The sequence below is a fragment of the Arvicanthis niloticus genome, chromosome 26, assembly GCF_011762505.2.
Source record: "Arvicanthis niloticus isolate mArvNil1 chromosome 26, mArvNil1.pat.X, whole genome shotgun sequence".
Classification (NCBI taxonomy): domain Eukaryota; kingdom Metazoa; phylum Chordata; class Mammalia; order Rodentia; family Muridae; genus Arvicanthis; species Arvicanthis niloticus.
Genome location: NC_133434.1, coordinates 19,088,587 through 19,107,845, shown reverse-complemented (window position 1 = coordinate 19,107,845; position 19,259 = coordinate 19,088,587). Strand labels below are relative to the sequence as shown.

At 43.4% G+C, this 19,259-nt stretch overlaps 1 protein-coding gene across 3 annotated transcripts in view; it reads right to left on the bottom strand.

Annotated features, from left to right (window-relative positions):
• Alg9 (ALG9 alpha-1,2-mannosyltransferase) overlaps positions 1–19,259 on the bottom strand; it is a 60,498-nt gene that overhangs the window by 26,655 nt on the left and 14,584 nt on the right. For all 3 annotated transcript variants that reach the window (XR_013107559.1, XM_076925157.1, XM_076925158.1), the window contains exons 7-13: positions 18,099–18,186; positions 17,852–17,957; positions 10,021–10,143; positions 7,974–8,128; positions 7,334–7,463; positions 6,391–6,538; positions 4,008–4,137 (exon numbers count right to left, since the gene is read on the bottom strand). Coding sequence is in view for 2 of the 3 variants with exons in the window: in XM_076925157.1 (XP_076781272.1) it covers positions 4,008–4,137; positions 6,391–6,538; positions 7,334–7,463; positions 7,974–8,128; positions 10,021–10,143; positions 17,852–17,957; positions 18,099–18,186 (880 nt within the window). In the remaining variant the exon portion in view is untranslated. The remainder of the gene's footprint in view (positions 1–4,007; positions 4,138–6,390; positions 6,539–7,333; positions 7,464–7,973; positions 8,129–10,020; positions 10,144–17,851; positions 17,958–18,098; positions 18,187–19,259) is intronic.

Sequence of the window (19,259 nt, the reverse complement as noted above, 5' to 3'; positions counted from 1 at the left end):
TACACTCTTCTGGTGTGTCTGAAGACAGTGACAGTGTACTCATATACATAAAATAAAGAAATCTTTTTAAAAAAAATGTAAAGGAAACAAACACACTCATAGTTAGCATGTTTTGCAAAGATGGGTGGCAGAATGGTGCTGTGTCATTCTATGACCTGTGGCTGCTACCAAAGGTACACGCATGGGTGAGGGAAAGCGTGTGCCTCCACCAATTAGGCTGTTACACTCAGAATTCTGCCACCATTTCTTAAATAATTAAATATGACCAAACCCCTTAAAAATAAGTGATATTTTGTTGCTATATAAATGAAAATACATATAGAAAAAAGGGAAAGAGACAGATCTAGCCAAGACTGCTCAGCAAGTAAAGGGCTTGCTCTACAAACCTGACCACATGAGCTTAAGCTCCAGACCTTAGCGCCAGACCCACGGAAAGGAAGGAGAGCATCAATCTCACAAAGTCCTCTGACCTCCAATAAACAAAAGATAAAAGCTTTAAAGGGTAAAAGAAAAAAAAACCCACTAAAACAGTAATGGTGGTTATATCTGGGCAACAAAAAAACTTTTTTTCTTGGCCGTGGCTGTCATTATTTTACACAATGAATATATGTTGTTTTTATTGTCAGGAAAACAAATCTCTCTTTAAGTAGCTAGCTCCAAGAGATGAATCTCTAGTTCTACTCACATGGAATCAACAATAAGCCATCAAAAAGGTTCCTACAAATTTTCAAAGGTCTAAAGAGCACAGACTGGCTGTGGAAGGCACTTTGCCTAGCACACATGAGAACCAGCTGAGGCTATAACACAAAGGGGTTCATGGGAAACTCTCAACTATAGGAACATGGATAAGCTCAGGGCTGGAACCAAGCACCCAGAAGATTCGTGAGCTTTCCTGTCCTTGCCTTAAATAGCCAGCATTTTAGTGACTCCTACTGGCACTATGAAAACCTTCCCCTCTAGGGTGAAGCTAATGCAGAGTCACTTAATCATATGTAGCATTTAATGTCTGATAGCAGAAACTATGAAAATATGATCTAACCAAAATCAACTGCTATATATTTCCTATCCAGCTTTCCCTCACCATTATTATCCCAAGGATGACGAGGTTCATGACCCAGATTGCTAACCCATTCCCTTCCTCATCTAAAGTCTCATTTTCATGGTTTCAATAACCTTCATTAACAGAATATTCCAGAAATAAACAACTCATAAAGTGTTCAGCTGCACACTAATAAGTATCATAATGAAGTCTGCTGTGGCAGTTTGAATAAAAAATGGACCCCATAATCCCACAGGAAGTGACACTATTAGGAGGTGTGGCCCTGTTGGAAGAAGTGTGTCTTAACTATTTTCTGCTGCATGCCAGTCCAGATACAGAGCTCTCAGCTCCTTTTCCAGCCATGTCTCTCTGCATGATGCCATGTCCTGCCATGATGATAATCGATTAAACCTCTGAAACTGAAAGGCAGCCCCAATTAAATGTCTTCCTTTATAAGAGTAGCCATGGTCACGGTCTCTCTTCACAGCAATAAAACCCAAACTAAGCCATCTACCACGATGAGATCTGACAGCCCCACTGAGCACAAGTCACGTTTGTGTCCAGTATCTCCAACTGTATACACCTGCCCATTAATCTCCCAGCAGCACCTTGGTTATCAGATCTACTATCACAGCACATCAGTGCTCGTACTCAAGTAACTCTAACGTTACTCAGGGTGGCTCTGAAGCACAAAGCAAACGGTGATGATAACCTGGATGTGGCAAAGAAGCCACAAAAGATTTAAGTAAAAAAAGCAAATTCTCAACTGAGAAAAGAAAAAATGTCTAATCTTAGGCTATTAAAATTTATAGCACAGTAAAATATTTTGAGAAAATATACTCACATCTTTATTATAGTGTACTATTATAATTTTTATACTTTAGCGGTGAGAGGTTTTCAATTAAAATTTATAGTACAGTAAAATATTTTGAGAAAATATACTCATTTTTACTATAGTGTACTATTACAATTTTTCTACTTTAGGGGGGATGGTTTTTCAAGACAGGGTTTCACTATGCAGCTCTGGCTGTCCTGAAACTCACTCTGTAGGCCAGGTTGGCCTCGAACTCAGAAATCTGCCTTGTCTTTGCCTAGTGCTACGACTGAAGAAGGTGTGCACCACAATGCCCAGCTGTTGTTGAACTCTTAATGTGCCTCATTTGTAAATTAAACTTTATCACAGATGTGTGTACAAAAACATTATAGTGTATCCAGAGTTTCATAGGCCCACAGGGGAATGCTAGAAAAGGAACTGGCAAAAGGCCAAGCATGATGACACAGGCCTGTAGATGCTGCACTCAAAAGGCAGGCGGGTCTGAGTTCAAGACCAGCCTGGCCTACATAGAGTTTCAAGACAATCAGAATGACATAATAGTGAAACCCTGTCTCAAAAATCAGACAGACAGACAGACAGACAGACAGACAGACACACACACACACACACACACAGAGAGAGAGAGCAACACTAATCGTAATCCCTAGAAGAACACCATCAGGCTAACTACCAGGTTTATAACCCTATCTATGTAGTGTGCTAAACACAGAAGGGAGGGACAGTCTCCCACCTCACAGCACTCACGCACCTCAGGAAGACAAAATGTAACAAACAAACCAGAAACAAGCAGACAAAGTAAAGGTTGGTAACTGGCTGTGCAGACAAATGTTTCATGCTCTTAACAGAAAGCCTGCTAAACAGGGATGCACATGTTCACTTCATATTTGAAGAGAATTCTGATAGCATGAGGTGGGAGACCAGTACCTCGGGCATGGTCGCCAACACAATCGAAGACTGATAAGGAAAAGACATCGAGCATGGACAGACTGAAACGAAGAACTAGGGTAGGGAATGGTTACAGTAAACAAGGAGAAAGATTCCAGCCAACTGCAGCTTTCTGTAAGGGATCCTTAGTCAGAGCACTTGTGAGAAAAGCCTAAATAGCAGACACTATGCTAAATAAAAGGCATTCTGGAGATGGTGCTCAGCTGGCAGAGCCCAGGCCCAGAACATGCAGAGCCTAGATCCGACTCCCAGCACTGCATAGACCAGGATGCTCACACAAGAGAAAGCCTAACCACCCTGAACTGGGCAACACACAGCCTGATGTGACAGCAGTCTGCTTCAGAAGTCAAGGACAGGTCTCATTATGTGTATCTTGGGTACACGACACAAGAGAACCTAAATTAAATAGAGACATCTAAGCTATTACCTACTTAATAATAGGTTGCCCAAAAATAATGCTTTCCAACTGTTTTGCCAAGCGGTCTTTTACCGTCTATTAAGAAGAAAGAGAGTGTTCTTTATTACTCACTGTAATGCTTGTTCACTTTTACGTGCATGTCAGGGGGTGCATGCACTCACATGGCACCACAGAGCACGGCACTCGGCTTTCCCACTGAGCCACCTCGAAGGTCAGCTCTCACTTTCTAACATTAGAGATCCCACCAGTATCAAATGTCAAAAGTATTATCTTTCAAAAGAGCCCAATAATTCACAGCACTCTGGAGTGTGTGAAGGCAGAAGATCATGGCACTGACAGAGGTTGCTCTATGGGCCTCACTATGAGAACAAGCTTTCTGGGTGTTCCTGTGCTAAAAGCACAACAGAGCAAAAGGGAGGTCAAAGGTAACCTGGTCACTTAGAACTCCACCACCAAGTATTTCAACAGAACAAGGAAAGATGTGAGTTTCAATGTACTCAGAAAGATAGCTCAAGACTCTCTCATGAGAGAAGCCCACCCCCTCACAACTTTCTCAGTTAACAGAATTGTATGCTTTCCATAGACATTTAAAAGAGTAATTTGTAAAGAGATGGATGCCATCCACTCTCTCCATGCACACATTTCATCTCTCACCCTCAGAAATCACTTTCTGAGACACTCCTTTGGTCAATGCTACAATGTAACAATGCCTAGAGATCTGGGGTGAACATTTCTCTAGGCAGCAGCAAGAGAAGATTGGCAGTCCTTACATATCTGGAAGGCTCCTCTTGGTTCTGGTCATTCATGTGAGTGGGAACAATCCTAGTGGCCAGTGGTCCCTCTGCGAAAGGCTTTGGTAGCTGACCTCTGAACTCGGATGGAATGAACTGAAGCTGCCAACTGTCAGAGACACAAAGGAGAAGAATGAAAAGAACACATGGTGGACATGTTGCTTAACACATAACCCTTTACCCCAGATCACCAGAAAAACATTTCACTTGAAGAAAACATGATTTCTGCTAGAACTTCAGTCAGTGGGTAGGAGCAGAGGTCACAAGTCAGTCTGAAGCCACCAAGAAATTTACAACTAAAAGTCTCTCAATCCCTTTACTCAAGTCTCAGCTTGAAAACTTGCAAACAGACAGCCCACCACTGAACGAGGGTCAGAATGCCACTAACTCCCCAACTCAGGTGCAGAGACAACAGTAATAGGACATCCACCAGGAAAACACTAGAAGACTTTTCGTCTAGATAATCCTCAAAAAGCCTTTCAGCTATGGAACTATCTCAGATATAAAAGGCAAAGGCAAGGTCAATATTTGACAGACAGGTTTCACGTTAATGAAATCTTTATGTTAAATCTTTATGTTAAATCTATGTAAAATCTTTATGTTAAAAAAAAAAAACAGATAAGGAGACGCCTATTTCCAGGTGAGGGCTACAGAATAAGCAACATCACTCATCTTACCTGACTTCTTTTTCTCCTAAACAGGCCAAATAGGAAAGCCACAGAAGCCTGGGGTTGCTATCGTCATGTCTAACCCAGAATGCTGGTACACCTTAATCACAGCCCTCCCTACTGCTGACATAAATTGATGTGCAAATTTACTGTCGAATGGAAAATGATCTTTTCTAGGTCCATTCTTCTTGCCAGGGCCTCTATGCCACACTGTTTGAAGTGGCTTAATATCAACTGTAGAACGACAGATATCTGCTCTTAAGAAGATGTGCTTGGAAAAAGTACTTGCTATGCAAACGTGAAGACCTAAGATCGGATCTCCAACACCCAAATAAAAGTCGGGCATGGCACCGCTAACCCCAGCACAGCAGAGAGGACACACAGAAAGATTCTAGAAGGCTTGCTAGTTAAAACCCTGAGCTCCAGGTACATCAAGACCCTGTCTCAAAAAATAAGATAGAGTTGGGCACGGAGGTGCATAGCTTTAATCCCAGGATTTGGAGGCAGAGGCAGGTGGATCTCTGTAAGTTAAAGACCAGCCTGATCTATGCAGCAAGTTCCAGGCCAGCCAGCCAGGGCTACATATTCGAGATCTTGTCTCAAAAACAAATAAAAGCAGCAAAGAGCAAGCACACTCACTGACTCACTCACACACGCACACACACACGCACACACAGAAGCCTAAGGACAAACAAACTTCTTTCACAAGTCCTTAGATGCCTGTGACTAGAAGTGCAAACCACAAACCTAACCAGCCAGCCTAGTGTAATTGGGAAGTTCTGGGTCATGAGAGACCTTGTCTCAAATACCAGGGCAGACTTGCTGAGGAACACCAACCAAAGCTGCTCTACAGCCCCCACACTTACACATGGGCACATGCCCAAACACACACACCACATATATACCTCAAAATAAAAAAAATAAATCCTCAAAAACAAATAAACTCTAACAGTCTTGCCATAGAATTGCTACTTCTTGATGTAAATTGTCAGGAAAGATGGCTCAGAAGTTAAGAGTACTTTGCTATTCCTGCACTGAATCTGACTTCAGTTCTCAGCACTGACATGGATGCCAACAACCATCTTTAACTCCAGTCTCAAAGGATCTGATGCTCTCTATTCTGGCTTCCTTGGGCACCAGGCATGCTTGTGGTACACATTATGTACACACAAGCAAAACATTCATGCATGCAAAAAAATAAGACTATCTTTAGAACTAACTAACTAAGATGCTGAGACTTAGAGACTGGAGAGGCGGCTGAGTGGGTAAGAGAGCTAGCTGAGCAAGCTCGAGGTCAGAGTTCAGACGCCAGCACCCATGCTAACACATCAGGCATCCCATGCACACTGTACCCAGCACTGAGGCAGGCAGATCAGGAGGGTCCCTCCCCACACTTCTTGACTTCTAGCCTAGCTGGAAAAACAAAGCAAAACAAAACCAGAAACAAAAAACAAACAAACAAACAAACAAACAAACAAACAAAAAAACCAAGAAGGCCGCAAGCTCCAAGAGCTCCAGTTTTACTCAGGGAGCAACTGCCTCCAACAGGCAGAGAATGAGAGAGGAGGAGAGTCGATGGCCATCTCACTCTTTTATGCACATGCACACATGAATGTGCACACACACACACGTCTTCCACACATACACTTCTGACACACACACACACAAACACTATGAATGAAAGGACAACTTACTTGTCAGGCAGAAGGAAGCTACTGGGAAATCGATACCATTCTTTCCCCACACAAACATTCACAGGCCTGCCTTCTGGGACAGTGTGGATCGTTGGGTCTGTGGCAATTCTGTAAAATTCTGGATATAAATCAAGGGGCCCATGATATCCTAAAAGGGAGAAGAGTTCATAAAAACCAAAGAAAAGGTTCTAGCTTTTAATTCATGTTAATATCCCCTACATGAAATTTCAAGTGTGAAGGCCACAGCAGCGCGGTGGGCCGCGTGCTCTACCACCACAGTGGAAACTTTATTTTGCCAAGTATAATTTGCTTTCTTGTTCTTTCTATATATTTACCCTCTAAATTTTCTATTCTTTGGGCATGTTTTAGTATTATGACTCCAATAGTGATTAATAGGAAATATGTAACCATAAGAACTGAGTTCTAATCTCATCACATATTCAGGCTTCATGGCATTAGCAGCTGCTATTTTAAAGAAGGGAAAGAGGCTGGACTGATGGCTCAGCAGTTAAAAGCATTGATTCCTCTTCCAGAGGTTCCAGGTTCAATTCTCAGCACCCACACGGCAGCTCACAATTGTCTGTAATTCCAGTTCCAGGAAATCCAACGCCATCTTCTGACCTCCACAGGCATCAGGTACCCATGTGGTGCCTATACATTCAGACCAAATATCTATCTATACACATAAAATGTTTTAAAACAAAAACAAAACAAAAGGTGTGTGTGTGTGTGGGTTAGTGCTATTGGAGGGAACATGTGTTGTGACATGAAAAAGAAACAGAGTCCTGAGGTACCGAGGTCACATCCCACTCATTATCAAGTCATAGTGACTTCCCTTTGGGAACAGCCTTTTCCCAGCATAAGCCAACTCCATGGCACGAGTGAACCCTATGGTGAAGCAAGCTCTCTGTGAGTGTGGGTGGGACCCTCCCAGTACATCTACCTCTGAACAGAGCCACAGAGCGGGAGAGCGACAAGAGCCCAAACAGGCCAACAGTTCCCAGTGCCAGCCAGCTGGATGTCACAGTGTAATGCTCCAGGCGATAGCGTTGAAACACAAAGTGGTAACATTTCTAGAAGGAAAGGCAACTGTATTCATAAAGAAGATACATAGCATCCCAAGGACAATATCCATAGCCATATATCATCACAGAAACAATATCCACAGCTGCACACCATCATTGAAACAATAAACACAGTCACACACCACCACAGAAACACTGGGGAGGCAGAAGCAGAACAATGTGAGAAGGGTCTCAGCATTTGCAGACACTTGGTGTGGTACCCACTCCAAATTCAAGGAGCAAAGCCAACTTCTTCAGTGCTGTCCACAGGTCAGCTCAGGTGGCCAACTTGCCAAGAATAAACTCTAGTGTCAGAGGAAAATGATGTGCATGTTTTTGTTAGTACGTAAAGTTTCACTTATTTATTTTTTTTCTTTTTGGCTTTTCAAGACAGGCTCATACTCTGTAGCTCAGGGTAGTCTGTAATCCTCCTGCTCTGCCTCTCAAGTGTGGCATTATTAATGTGAGTCCAACACCTGGCATCCAATGACTTACTTTAAATGTTTCCCTGACACTCACCTGAAGTGCAGAAAGAGCAACAGCACCACAGAGACATATGAGTGGATACACTGGGAAAAGAAATCGCTCCTCTTTGTGAGGCTGGATGAAGAAAATTATAAACCAAATATACATTGGCGCCAAGGTAAGCCAATACGGGTGTCCTAAATTCTGAACTGCAAGACCAAAAAAAAAAAAAAAAAATTCCATCATCACATAAGAAAAAAATATATTTCATTTCAATTCTTTTTTATTTAGACGTGATACTATGTCCTAGGACATCCCACAACATGTCTCAGCTTAGGAATCTACCCTCATTCTAATAGTCTGGAGATACCAAACAGAAAGAAACACACTCCTTGAGTTCTTCCAAGAAGTCTAGAGCTTAGAGAAAGGCAGACATGCTAGATCTGGTTAAAGCACAAGGGAGAGTACAGTTAATGGATAAGAGAGCCTAACAAATCCTAGCTGGGTAAGCATGTTGTCTGTAATGTGTCCCACACTAGCACTAACGACTCCTTTAACTAGCCAAACCCACTCTTTTTGAGCAATCCTTTTATCCACACACCAGTGGGTTTGTTAAACCAGGCATGGATAAAGGGGGCGGGGAAAAAGTTCAATTCTTCAACCCTTTGTCAGGCCCCAATCCAGTCTGCTACATTTTGTTTTGCTGTCCAAATAGACTTCCAAACCCTTATTTTCTTGAGTGCTAGGATTGCAGGAGTGTCACCACACTCAGTGACACTGTTCTAGAGCAAAGATAAAAATAATCTAAAAGGAAGTTTCCTGGCCATGTCTTCTCTTTCTCTATAATATGCATCTACTCTGAATCACAAAACTGGAACTAACATGTACTTAAAGAATCTGGAAGAAAGGAAGGAAGGAAGGAAGGAAGGAAGGAAGGAAGGAAGGAAGGAAGGAAGGAAGGAAGGAAGGAAGGCAGGCAGGCAGGCAGGCAGGCAGGCAGGCAGGCAGGCAGGCAGGCAGGCGGACAGCAAATACAGGACCATCGTTGACAGTGAGAGGTGCACACAGAATGCTGACAAAGATGGATACACAGCACCCCCTGCTGTTCATTATGTCTATAGCATGACAGGCCTCTTAGTGTCTGATTTATTAGCTCCCCAGGTTCAAGTTTACTCTCCTGACCTTGGCAGTGAGATGGCTCAGTGGGTAACGAGATTTGCACTGACATATAAGCTTGACAAGCTAAATTCAATCCCCAGATCCTGCTCCCCAAAGTTGTCCTCTGACTTCCACATGTGTACTACACATCCCTCCCTCCTTTCCCTCCCACTCCCTCCTTCTCCCCACCCCCACAAATCATTGTCTAAATCTTTTTAAAGGAGTGAAGCTCCCCTCACTGTCTAGACAGTCTGTGCCTTCTAAACCACTAGCAAAAGCAGCTGAGCGGGTGAGAAGGAAGATCAATCATGGGTGTCAGACCCAGCTGAGATGCTGACAGCTAAGTCTTCCCAAGTCTCTCAGGAATTTGTGCTCAGATGTGCCTTCCAAGGGGCAGGTACCAGACACCCAGCTCCATGACTTGAGAAAACAGCAGCTGTGAGACCCAGGTCAGGCTGCTCTCCTGAGCTTTGTTCAAATATCTCTGCTTCCCCAGTGACAGCATAACCACACTGACCTCCTTCCTTTAAGTGGTCCTCAGCCTTCCTAATGCTGCGACCCTTTAATACAGCTCTTCATGTTCTGATGACGCCAACCATAAAATTATTTTCACTGCTACTTCATAACTGTAATTCTGCTAGCTATAGATCATAATGTAAATATCTGATATGCCCAACATATCTGTAATCCCCAAAAGGGGCTGTGAGCCACAGGTTGTGAACCACTGCCTAAGAGGCTACAAAGCTCCATCTTATTGAATTCAAACAATTAACCAAACCTTAACATGGGTTCATATAATCTATAAATGCAGCCTGGAATCTCAGTCATTCAATCATTTCCACAGAGAGAAAATGGAAACTACAATAAGCAGATTTTCCACTTACTATACAACCTGCTGCTTGCTTTCTCCTCCCCAAAACCAACTGTATCTTATGCCACTCACCGTGGAATCTTTGCAGCAGGTACTCCATAAGAAGAGTCAGTGGCAAGACCAGAAGAGCCAAAGCAAAGGCAACATTGAAATTCAGAAATCCATTGATTAAGTAGAAATACCATGGTTCTGTACCTGAGGGAACCAGATGGGAAATCATTAGAAATGCCTCAGCACCCATTACAGCATTTGTAACTTCCTTACTCTTCGGTTCAAGTAACACGGACAATCCAACACTCAACTAAATGAACAGCCCCACGCCCATGCTTTCCCCAGGGCCCCGCCATGCACTGACGCACAAGAGCAGAAGAGGGAAAGGCAGACTGGGTAAGATGCTATGGATGTGTACTATTGGGTTTGGAGTATTTCACTTTATTCCCATCAACAAGAGTTTCATCCATGTCTCCTCTATCATAGAGGATACAGAATTGTTCTCTAAAGGATACTGTAATGTGGTGCAAGTGCACAAGCAGTCTCTGAACCTATGAGGGCTTTCATACCGGACTCTGAGCCTCCACAAGGAGAAACACGTCTCTGTTCTTCATCACCCTGTCTCAAGTACTCTGCACCTACAAACTCAGTCATTGGCCGTACCTACTCCTAAACGCCACACCTACATAGGACACTTTCTCTAATATTATTAGTAGCTTAAGGGAACAGAACTATATGAAGCTAAAAAAATAACACATCATTTGAATTTAACTGTGGTTTCAAGTTCTGCGTTCAATACGTGCGTAGACCAAACAATCAAAACCAACAGATAAACTTGCTTGAAGCTCTGTAGCCTCTTGAAAAGTTCAACTCCTATTTATACACACATAGGATACCATGTATTTCATAAGGGGAAGTAACTCATGGCCAGGGCTAGGGATACAGTTGAGTGGTAGGGTACTTGCCTAGCCTGCATGAAGTCCTGGGTTCAGTCTTCAGTAGAACACACACCACAACTATGTATACATTTAATAAAAAGCAACAGCTCAGCATGGTTTTTTTGTGTGTGGTTTGTTTTGTGTGTGGGGAGGTGTCTGTGTGTGTCTGTGTGTATGTGCAGGTGCTCATAAAGGCCAAAAGAGGGCATAAGATGCCTAGAGAAGTGGTTCTCAACCTCAGAGTCAAATGATGCTCTCACGGGGGTCAAATATCAGCTATCCTGCATTTCAGATACTAACATTACAATTTATAATATTAGCAAAATTACAGTTGTGAAGTAGCAAGGAAAATAATTTTATACCACATATATAATACACAACATGTGTTAAAGGGTCAGATCATCAGGAATGTTGAGATTGGTGTCCTAGGACTGTAGGTACATGTGGTTATAAGCTGCCTGACTTGGTACCAGGAACCAAACTCAGTTGCCTTTACAAGGGCAGCAGACACTCTTAACCACAGAGCAATCTCTGCAGCCTTGCCAGCTTCACACCCCAACCCTAGCAGATTATGATCAGAGACCCAGGTCCTGCTCAGAACTCAAAGGACTCCAAAAAGAAGCAAAATGGCTGGAACACATCTCACTCACACTAGTTTTTATTCTGTAATTCAAACTCCTTAAACCTGAATAAGAACGAGCCCCCTCCCTGTACATTTAGCTATTTTCTTATCTGCTTTTCCTTCTGTCTGATTACTTCAATCAGGCGGTGAATGACACATGTGGGTTTTAATCAGTGTGTGTTGTGACATCCGCCTTGTGCCATAGTAATTTCCTGCAATCAGCATTGCTTAAAAAGGGTAATCAGGAGGCAGAGAACACTCAGAACAACCTGACGTTTTGTAGCTTGCACAGCAAAAATAAGGTCATAAACTAAAATCATAATGCAGTGACACTTGGAGGAGCAGGAGGGCTTGCTGAAGAAGGGCCCCGTTCAATTGTGTGCCACCTCCAGGGAAAGTTCACTCCTGCTCAAAGACAACTAAACAGTTAAGAACGGAGGTCTGTCTCAAGCAGTTCACTAGGACGTCTTTAATCCCCCCCCCCAATTAATCTTTGAGTTGAATAAACCCTTTGGATGATGGATGATTATAATCTTAAGGTAGTAGCAGCGTATTTTCTAAACTAAATCCTTTAGGACCCAGCTTCCTGAGACGTAACCATCCACTCTCTCCCACAATGAAGAGACAAGGGAACCTTTGCCTCACTGTATTTAACAAAAGTCTAGAAATCTGGGCCTGTGGAGAAAAGAGACTAGCCAAAGAAAATAAGGCCTTCTCTGTGCAGCTATGATGAAGCTGCACACATGTAAGGAGGCTGCCATCTCTCTGATGCTTGCGCATACAGATGCTTCTTGGTGAGCACCCCCATTCTGAACAACTGCTGCTACCACCACTTACTACACCACACCTCCTATGTGATCTTGATGAGCTCATATATCAAGTTCTCAGCCAGTCTGTGCACATTTCCTAACAGGCTTACTTCCCTGAAGGATGGAGCAAGCACTGGGGAAGAAGCCAAAACTGAAGAAAGGTCAACTGACCAAAAAAAAAAACAAAAACAAAAACAAAACAAAAAAAAAAAAAAAAAAAAGGCAAAGGGGACAGAAAAAGATGAATTTTGAATTCTGCTAGCTGGTGCCCCTCCCCATATTCAATGGTTTACATGCCCTGACTGAGTGTCAGCTTCCATCTCAGGCTTTACCAGGCTGATGCTCACAAGGCTGAGCTCCAACCTGACAGTGCAAGAAAACACACCTCAGGCTGACAAGCTGAGCATATGGGGGGGAGGGGACACAAGAGGACTCTGCAGCAAGCTGGCAGCAGGGTTGCTGCGAGGGGTAACTTGCCAGTCTCCCTCTGCAGGGCAAGTTCATTTCACTCAAATGAACTAACGGAGTCTCCAAAGGAGCTGAAAGAAGGAATAATGTTTATCAACCCATAGTCTGAATGATGGGGAACCTTTTTTGAAAAGGCCTATAATTTTATGCAACAGTGGGACCTAAATAATAAGTCTTAAATAATGTCACATTGGCACCAACAAGCCAAGATAACCAAGAGCAGAGGCTCCAGGACAACACTGCCTGCCAGTCAACTCTAAGCAGGCGCCATCAGACCACCATGAAGTATTACACTTCGGCTTAAAAATAGAAAATGTAACAAAGGCTCCGGTAACAGAAGGGATGGTGACAACATCAACAGTCTACAGGATCCTGACCTAAGGTGCAAAGCTCAGGTCTGGAGAAAACCCAGTGTTCTCTCTTCAGTCTCTCCCCTTGCCCGTGTGCTCCTCATGAGGAAGAAGTACCATCCACTCACCAGAGAGTAACATCTGAGAACTTGATATCCTACCAGAGGCAAAAGTCTAGTACTTCCTGACCTCTGACCCCCACAGACATGTTCTGTCCATGACTTAGAAGCTTTAGTCTACACTGCTCTATATTTCCCGAATGCCAAGGTCTTTCTTTTTAACCAAACTCTTTCTCAACAAGGACTCAGCGGCACAATTATCCCATGTGAAGCACGCTGACTGTGTGTGCACATGTGCACGTCACTCCACCATCCACACTGGCCAGGGCTCCTGGCCATCTTTCAGCCAAAACGTGCAGAACGTCAGAAGTGTAACTGCTCAGTCATCCTTTGGGTTGGACTTGCTCTCGACATCTTGCAGCTCATGCTCTCAGATTGATTTTTATTATTTTATAATAAAATAATATATAAAATATTATAGTGCTTTACCTACATGTAGGTCTGTGCACATGTACATCCCTGGTGCCTGTGCAGGCCAACAGAAGGCACTCCATCTCCTAGAACTGGACTTAAAAGTTGTGAGCCACCATGTGGGTGCTGGGAGCTGAACCTGGGTCCTCTGTAAGAGCAGCCAGTGCTCTTAAATGCTGAGCCATTTCTCCAGCTTATTATGTAGCCTTGATGACCAAATCTCAGAGTTTTATGAAGGATATTTTCAGTGGGGAAAAAAACCACAAGCACCCAGAAGTCGAGAACCCTGGGCGCTCACCCATTTCTGCTGCTTTCTTAGCCATTTGCACGGTCCTCCCTATCTCAATTTCACTGTCTTCATCAGGAAATAAAGATAATGTCTAGCTCATAATTTTTCTAACAAGAAGACCACAATATGTATAAAATTTCTGCCAGGTAATAGCCAATTCAGTAAGCCTAAGACATCACATTAACACCTGGGTAGGGGTTCTTTCCACTGGCTTTAAAAAAGGGGGCCCACCTCAGGTCTGGAATATATACTATTTAATGCTGGAGAGATAGCCCAATGGCTAAAAGCACTTGCTGCTCTTCCAGAGGACCAGGGTTTGATCCCAGCACCTGCATCAGGACTCCAGTTCCAGGAGGCCTGCCGCCCACCAGCCACTTCTGGCCTCCAAAGGGACCAGGCACTTACATGGTACACAGACATACATGCAAGCAAAACACCCACATACACAAAGTAAAAGTAAAAAAAAAAATGTAAATGCTATTTAAGCCAACAAATTATAGAAGACCACTTTGATACCAGAAACAACAAAGATGCCATTTCCATGCCTACAATCTAACAGAGTCTCAAGTCACCTTGCTTATGGCTGAAACGGCAACCTCTGCTGTAAAAGGTGTTTATAACCCCTGTATTTAGGTTGGAAATGTAGTCAGTATAGAGTATTTGTCTGGTATATCCCAAACTCTGTTTGTCTGTTTCTATCCCCAGCATCTAAAACAAACAAGCAAGTCAATGCTAACATTCTACATTTCCTCCAAAGCATTGCAGACTCGAGAACCAGCATAGCCCTGGCCCAGCTCCTCCAAGGGAGGCTCCTAATCTTCCTTGCAGGCTCCACTCCAGATTCACATTGACCCTGACTCCACCAGAGGGACTTGTCCCCGTGACCGTCTGCCCATAGCAGACAGTCTATTGTATTATACTTACAGTGTTTGCAATCTTAAACAGCAGGTTGTGTCGGATAAGAGCCAAGTGCTCACAGGTATATATTCAATATTTCTTTAACTGAAGACTACACATTAACCCAAAAAGGATAAGCAGGCTTGTTGTGTTCTTACATATGAAAAACATATGCAAAAACCTATCACCATAGTAAACTTTTAATTTTCAGGTAAAGTGGGTGCCTACAATAGCTAATGAGGCACTTCAAACAGGAAACTCTTGTAAAATAGTAAAAAGAATGCAAAACAGTGCCAAGCCTTCATGAAAGAGCTGGAGCTCCCAGGACAAGGGCACCCCACCTCCCTAATGACTTCACAGCAGCAAAGCGCCCACAAAAAAGCTGGCCCCCCCCCCCCGATACTGAGCTGAAGGACAGCCAGCAAGTATTTTAAAGTAATTTACATATGCTATTCTTATTTGGTATCATGAAAAATCCCAAGTCAGCAATCTAGCCAGCTACAGCAGTAATGAGAGTCCTGACTGATGCTCTAGAAATCAACCACTCATTCCTTCTTGATAACTTTTTATATAAACCTACAATGCACACGGAGTTCCAACTTGAGGCTGGGAGAGGAGTACTCTCTCTGCAAGAGGCATGCTGAAGTAAGAACAAGTTAACACCCTTAAAGAATGGAAATCAGACTTAAACCAATTGTCAGCAGCTGTGGTGTCGACAGCAGGATTGACTGAAGGAGGCAGAGGCAGAGGCAGGAGGGGCAGGAGGGGCGGGAGGGGCGGGAGGGGCGGGAGGGGCGGGAGGGGGAAGAGGGGAGGACGGGGAGGATGGGGAGGAGGGGCAGGAGGGGCAGGAGGGGCAGGAGGAGCACAAGGAGCACAAGATTGAGACCTTTGAGCTACAAAATAAGTTTCAGGATAGCCATGGCTACACAGAGAAACCCTGTCTAGAAAACAAAACAGAACTCAAATTCCAATTGTGGTCAGAAAAGAATCTGTTCTTGGGCAACTTCTATCAGTGGTCCTTAAGGCCAGCTCGCTACAGTACCTGAAGTACACAATCACTTCTATGGCAGGTAAGACAATCCCCACAGAGTCTTGGCCACTGCTGAGAGACTAACCAGTACTCTACATCCAAAATAACAAAATTAAATTGAGTAAAATTAAGGCAGTTTTACAAAGTGTCACAAAATCTTAGAACTCTTCTCAGCCAAACACTGGGTGAGATGACCAGCAGATGCCAGTGCCCAAGGAAAGACTGGACTCAGCTCTACTACATCCTCAAACCTCGCACAGGGCCCTTGACCATGCCCTTATTAAACTAGGAACATCAAATCTCTACTGTCCCCACTAGCCTGGTAATTTCTAGAGCTATCTAAAGGGATACAAAAATGCACCACTTTCATATCTTCTCATGAAAGTTTTATAAGCAGTCAGCATACAAGGGCCCATTTATGAGAATGGAGAAGTCAGTTTTTCAAAATTAACACAAATTAACCTATTCACCTATAAAGAATAAATATACTTCCAACTGGGTACATGTAAATGGATTTTTTACCACACAGTCTGGACTGACTAGAGTCAAATGAAATCTTATAAATAATCCAAAATAAGGAGCAATTTAAAACATGCAAACAGTCCTTAGCTAAAGGGCGACATCTAGAGGCTCCCACAGCAAGCTACTGGTTCAATTGCCATTCCCAAGCAAATACTGGACATAGAAGCTTAGCCGAGATACAGAGATAACATCAACCTGATTCCTAACTAAGCCAGGACATTTAAATACAGGGAATGCTCTGGAGAGACCTAGGAGATTGGAGGAAAAGGAACCACACTAATTTTACGGGGGAAATTCACTGATAAAGTATTTACTGACTTGGCTGATCTAGAAAAATCTCTTAACTCATTCGTCTGTAACTATCACCAGCTCAGATGCCCTCAGAGGTCAAATAAAACAAGTCTGGAGTGGGGTGGCTAAGGAATGGAGGTACCCAAGTACCTGGAGACTACATCCCAGAGGAATGTGACTCTGCATCTTAAACTGGCCGATCTACTCACTCTCTCATGCTGACTCTGCTCTCATTTGCTGACTTTGTAGATTTTCCAAACTTCCTTTCCTGAAGAAAAGCTAATATCAAATGTGTGTACATAGAAAATGTATGTAGGAATATACTCCTAAAGTTAGAAATATTACACAAACGTGATGGAACTGTTTTCATTTTCTTTTTGCTATTATCCTTATTTCTTGGTTTTGTTGTTGTCTAAGATGGGGTCTCATGTAGCTGGCCTTAAACCTGCTAAGCAGCCAGCCTTGGACTGTGACTCCTACCTCCACCTCCCCAGCGCTGGGATCACAGGCATGCATCATTGCAACCAGCTCAAAAGTGGTTTATGACTAAAAAGATGAACAGGTCTGGAAGCTCAACTCTGTAATCCTGTCACATGGGAGGCTGAGGCAGGAGGATTGCTACAAGTTTGAAGCTAGTTTTGGCTACAAAATGGTACCATGCATTGTTGGCACTCCTCAAAGCTCTCCAAGTCTGGATCTGGGGACAATGCTCAACAGCACAGAGTCAGTGCTGACTGCCCCACCAGCCAAGGAGACACAGCGGCTTTGCTTTCACTGCTTATAGAGAGAAGCTCAAACAGCAGAAAAGGACACCGCAAAAAAAAAACAAAAAAACAAAAACAAAAAAAAAAAAAAAACAAACAAACAAAAAAAACCAAACACATTTGGCCAGTGCATGCTACTATCCCACCACACTCAGAATGTAGGAGGAAGACAAGGAGTTCAGGGCCAACCTGAGCTACAGCTGAAGCCCAGAGAGGAGGAAGGAGGGAAAGGAAAATGGAGAGGAAGGATGGAGGGAAGAAGAAGAGGAGGTTGGAGAGGGAGGGAGAAGAAAGGAAGGGAGAGTGGATTTGATGAAATGAAAGAACTGGATTACAATTATGAAACTTGGGTATATTAAGCTGTTTTCTACTTTTTCCTCAAATTTTGTAAAGCCTTACCATACAGATCAGGTCCATGAGAAGTAAAGACATTATACAAAACTATGTTGAGCGGGGCAATCACCAACTTCCCATAATAGTAGCTGTCAATGACCACCACAGGCACCTGAAGCAGAAGGAGAAACAGCAGGTGAAGTTCTCAAAACACTGGTGGAAAAACTCGGGAATAAGAAAAAAATGACCCCCCCCTCCCCAGAGCAGAAGCCGCTGAGAGCCTGAGGGCAGAGCAAGACAAAAGGAGACTCACCAGGAAGAGAATCAGGGCCACCAGGGACCAGCCAAAGAAGCTCTTCCACCTGTGCTTCAGGGCCAGCGAGTCAAAGGCAATGGGTAAACTGTTCAACGAGAAAGTGAGGCCTTAGGCAAAGCACCAAGTACTTGGGACAAAGCCACAGACAGACAGACACACACACACACACACACACACACACACACACACACACACACACACACACACGCTGAGCAGAGAACAAAATGGCTGTCCCAGAGGCAGAGAAGGAAGGAAGCTGGTATGTGACAAGATGTCTTCTCAAAATTAAGCTGGTCTTTCCTTGGACCCACCAGAGAGATTCATGCCACAGATGAACAAGAAACACAAACCCGAAACTGCTGGACAAACTTGACACTGACCTGTATGTTTTGGACATGTAAGACATAATCATTATAAATTCATGTACATTGTTATCCTACACCTCACAAGTAGACACTGACCTCTCTCTTCTAAAATTAATTTTATTATATATATTTTAACTTGTGAATAATTGTGGGGGGGCTCTGTAGACACACGTCATGACGTGTGTGTTGGGGAGGGTCTGTATGCACATGTGTCACAGTGTGTATGGAGGTCAGAGAATAACACTGAGTTGTCATTCTGTCCCTTCCACATGTATATTGATTCCAGGGGTCAAAATCTCCAGATTTGCACAGCAAGTACCTTTCCCTGCTTAGCCAAGTCTCCCTCAGTTGCTCTCCACTTCATCTTCTGAGACAGGGTCAGCCACAGATCTTGGAGCTCCAAATTCTGCTAGGCTAGCTGGCCCATGTTCTAGACATTCATCTGTCTCCCTCAGCAAAAGGATTCCAGGAGCACCACACCACACCTGCCTTTCTAGTGGCTGCTGGGGATTGAACCTGAGTCCTCAGGCTTCCAAGCGTTACTCCTCCAATCTCCAGCAATGACTTTGACCTCACTAAGTCGTCTTTGTCTGCTGCTGTGCTGCTGCCTTATACACTATAGGCAACATTGTACCACTGATAGGTCGGTATACCTAATAGGCTGGTACTTTTTAAAACATGGAATACTGTTTTTAAGATAACCTTAACAACTAGACAATTTTTAAAGATGTCTTTAAAGATTTTTTTATATATTTTATGTATATGAGTACACTGTCACTGTCTTCAGACACAC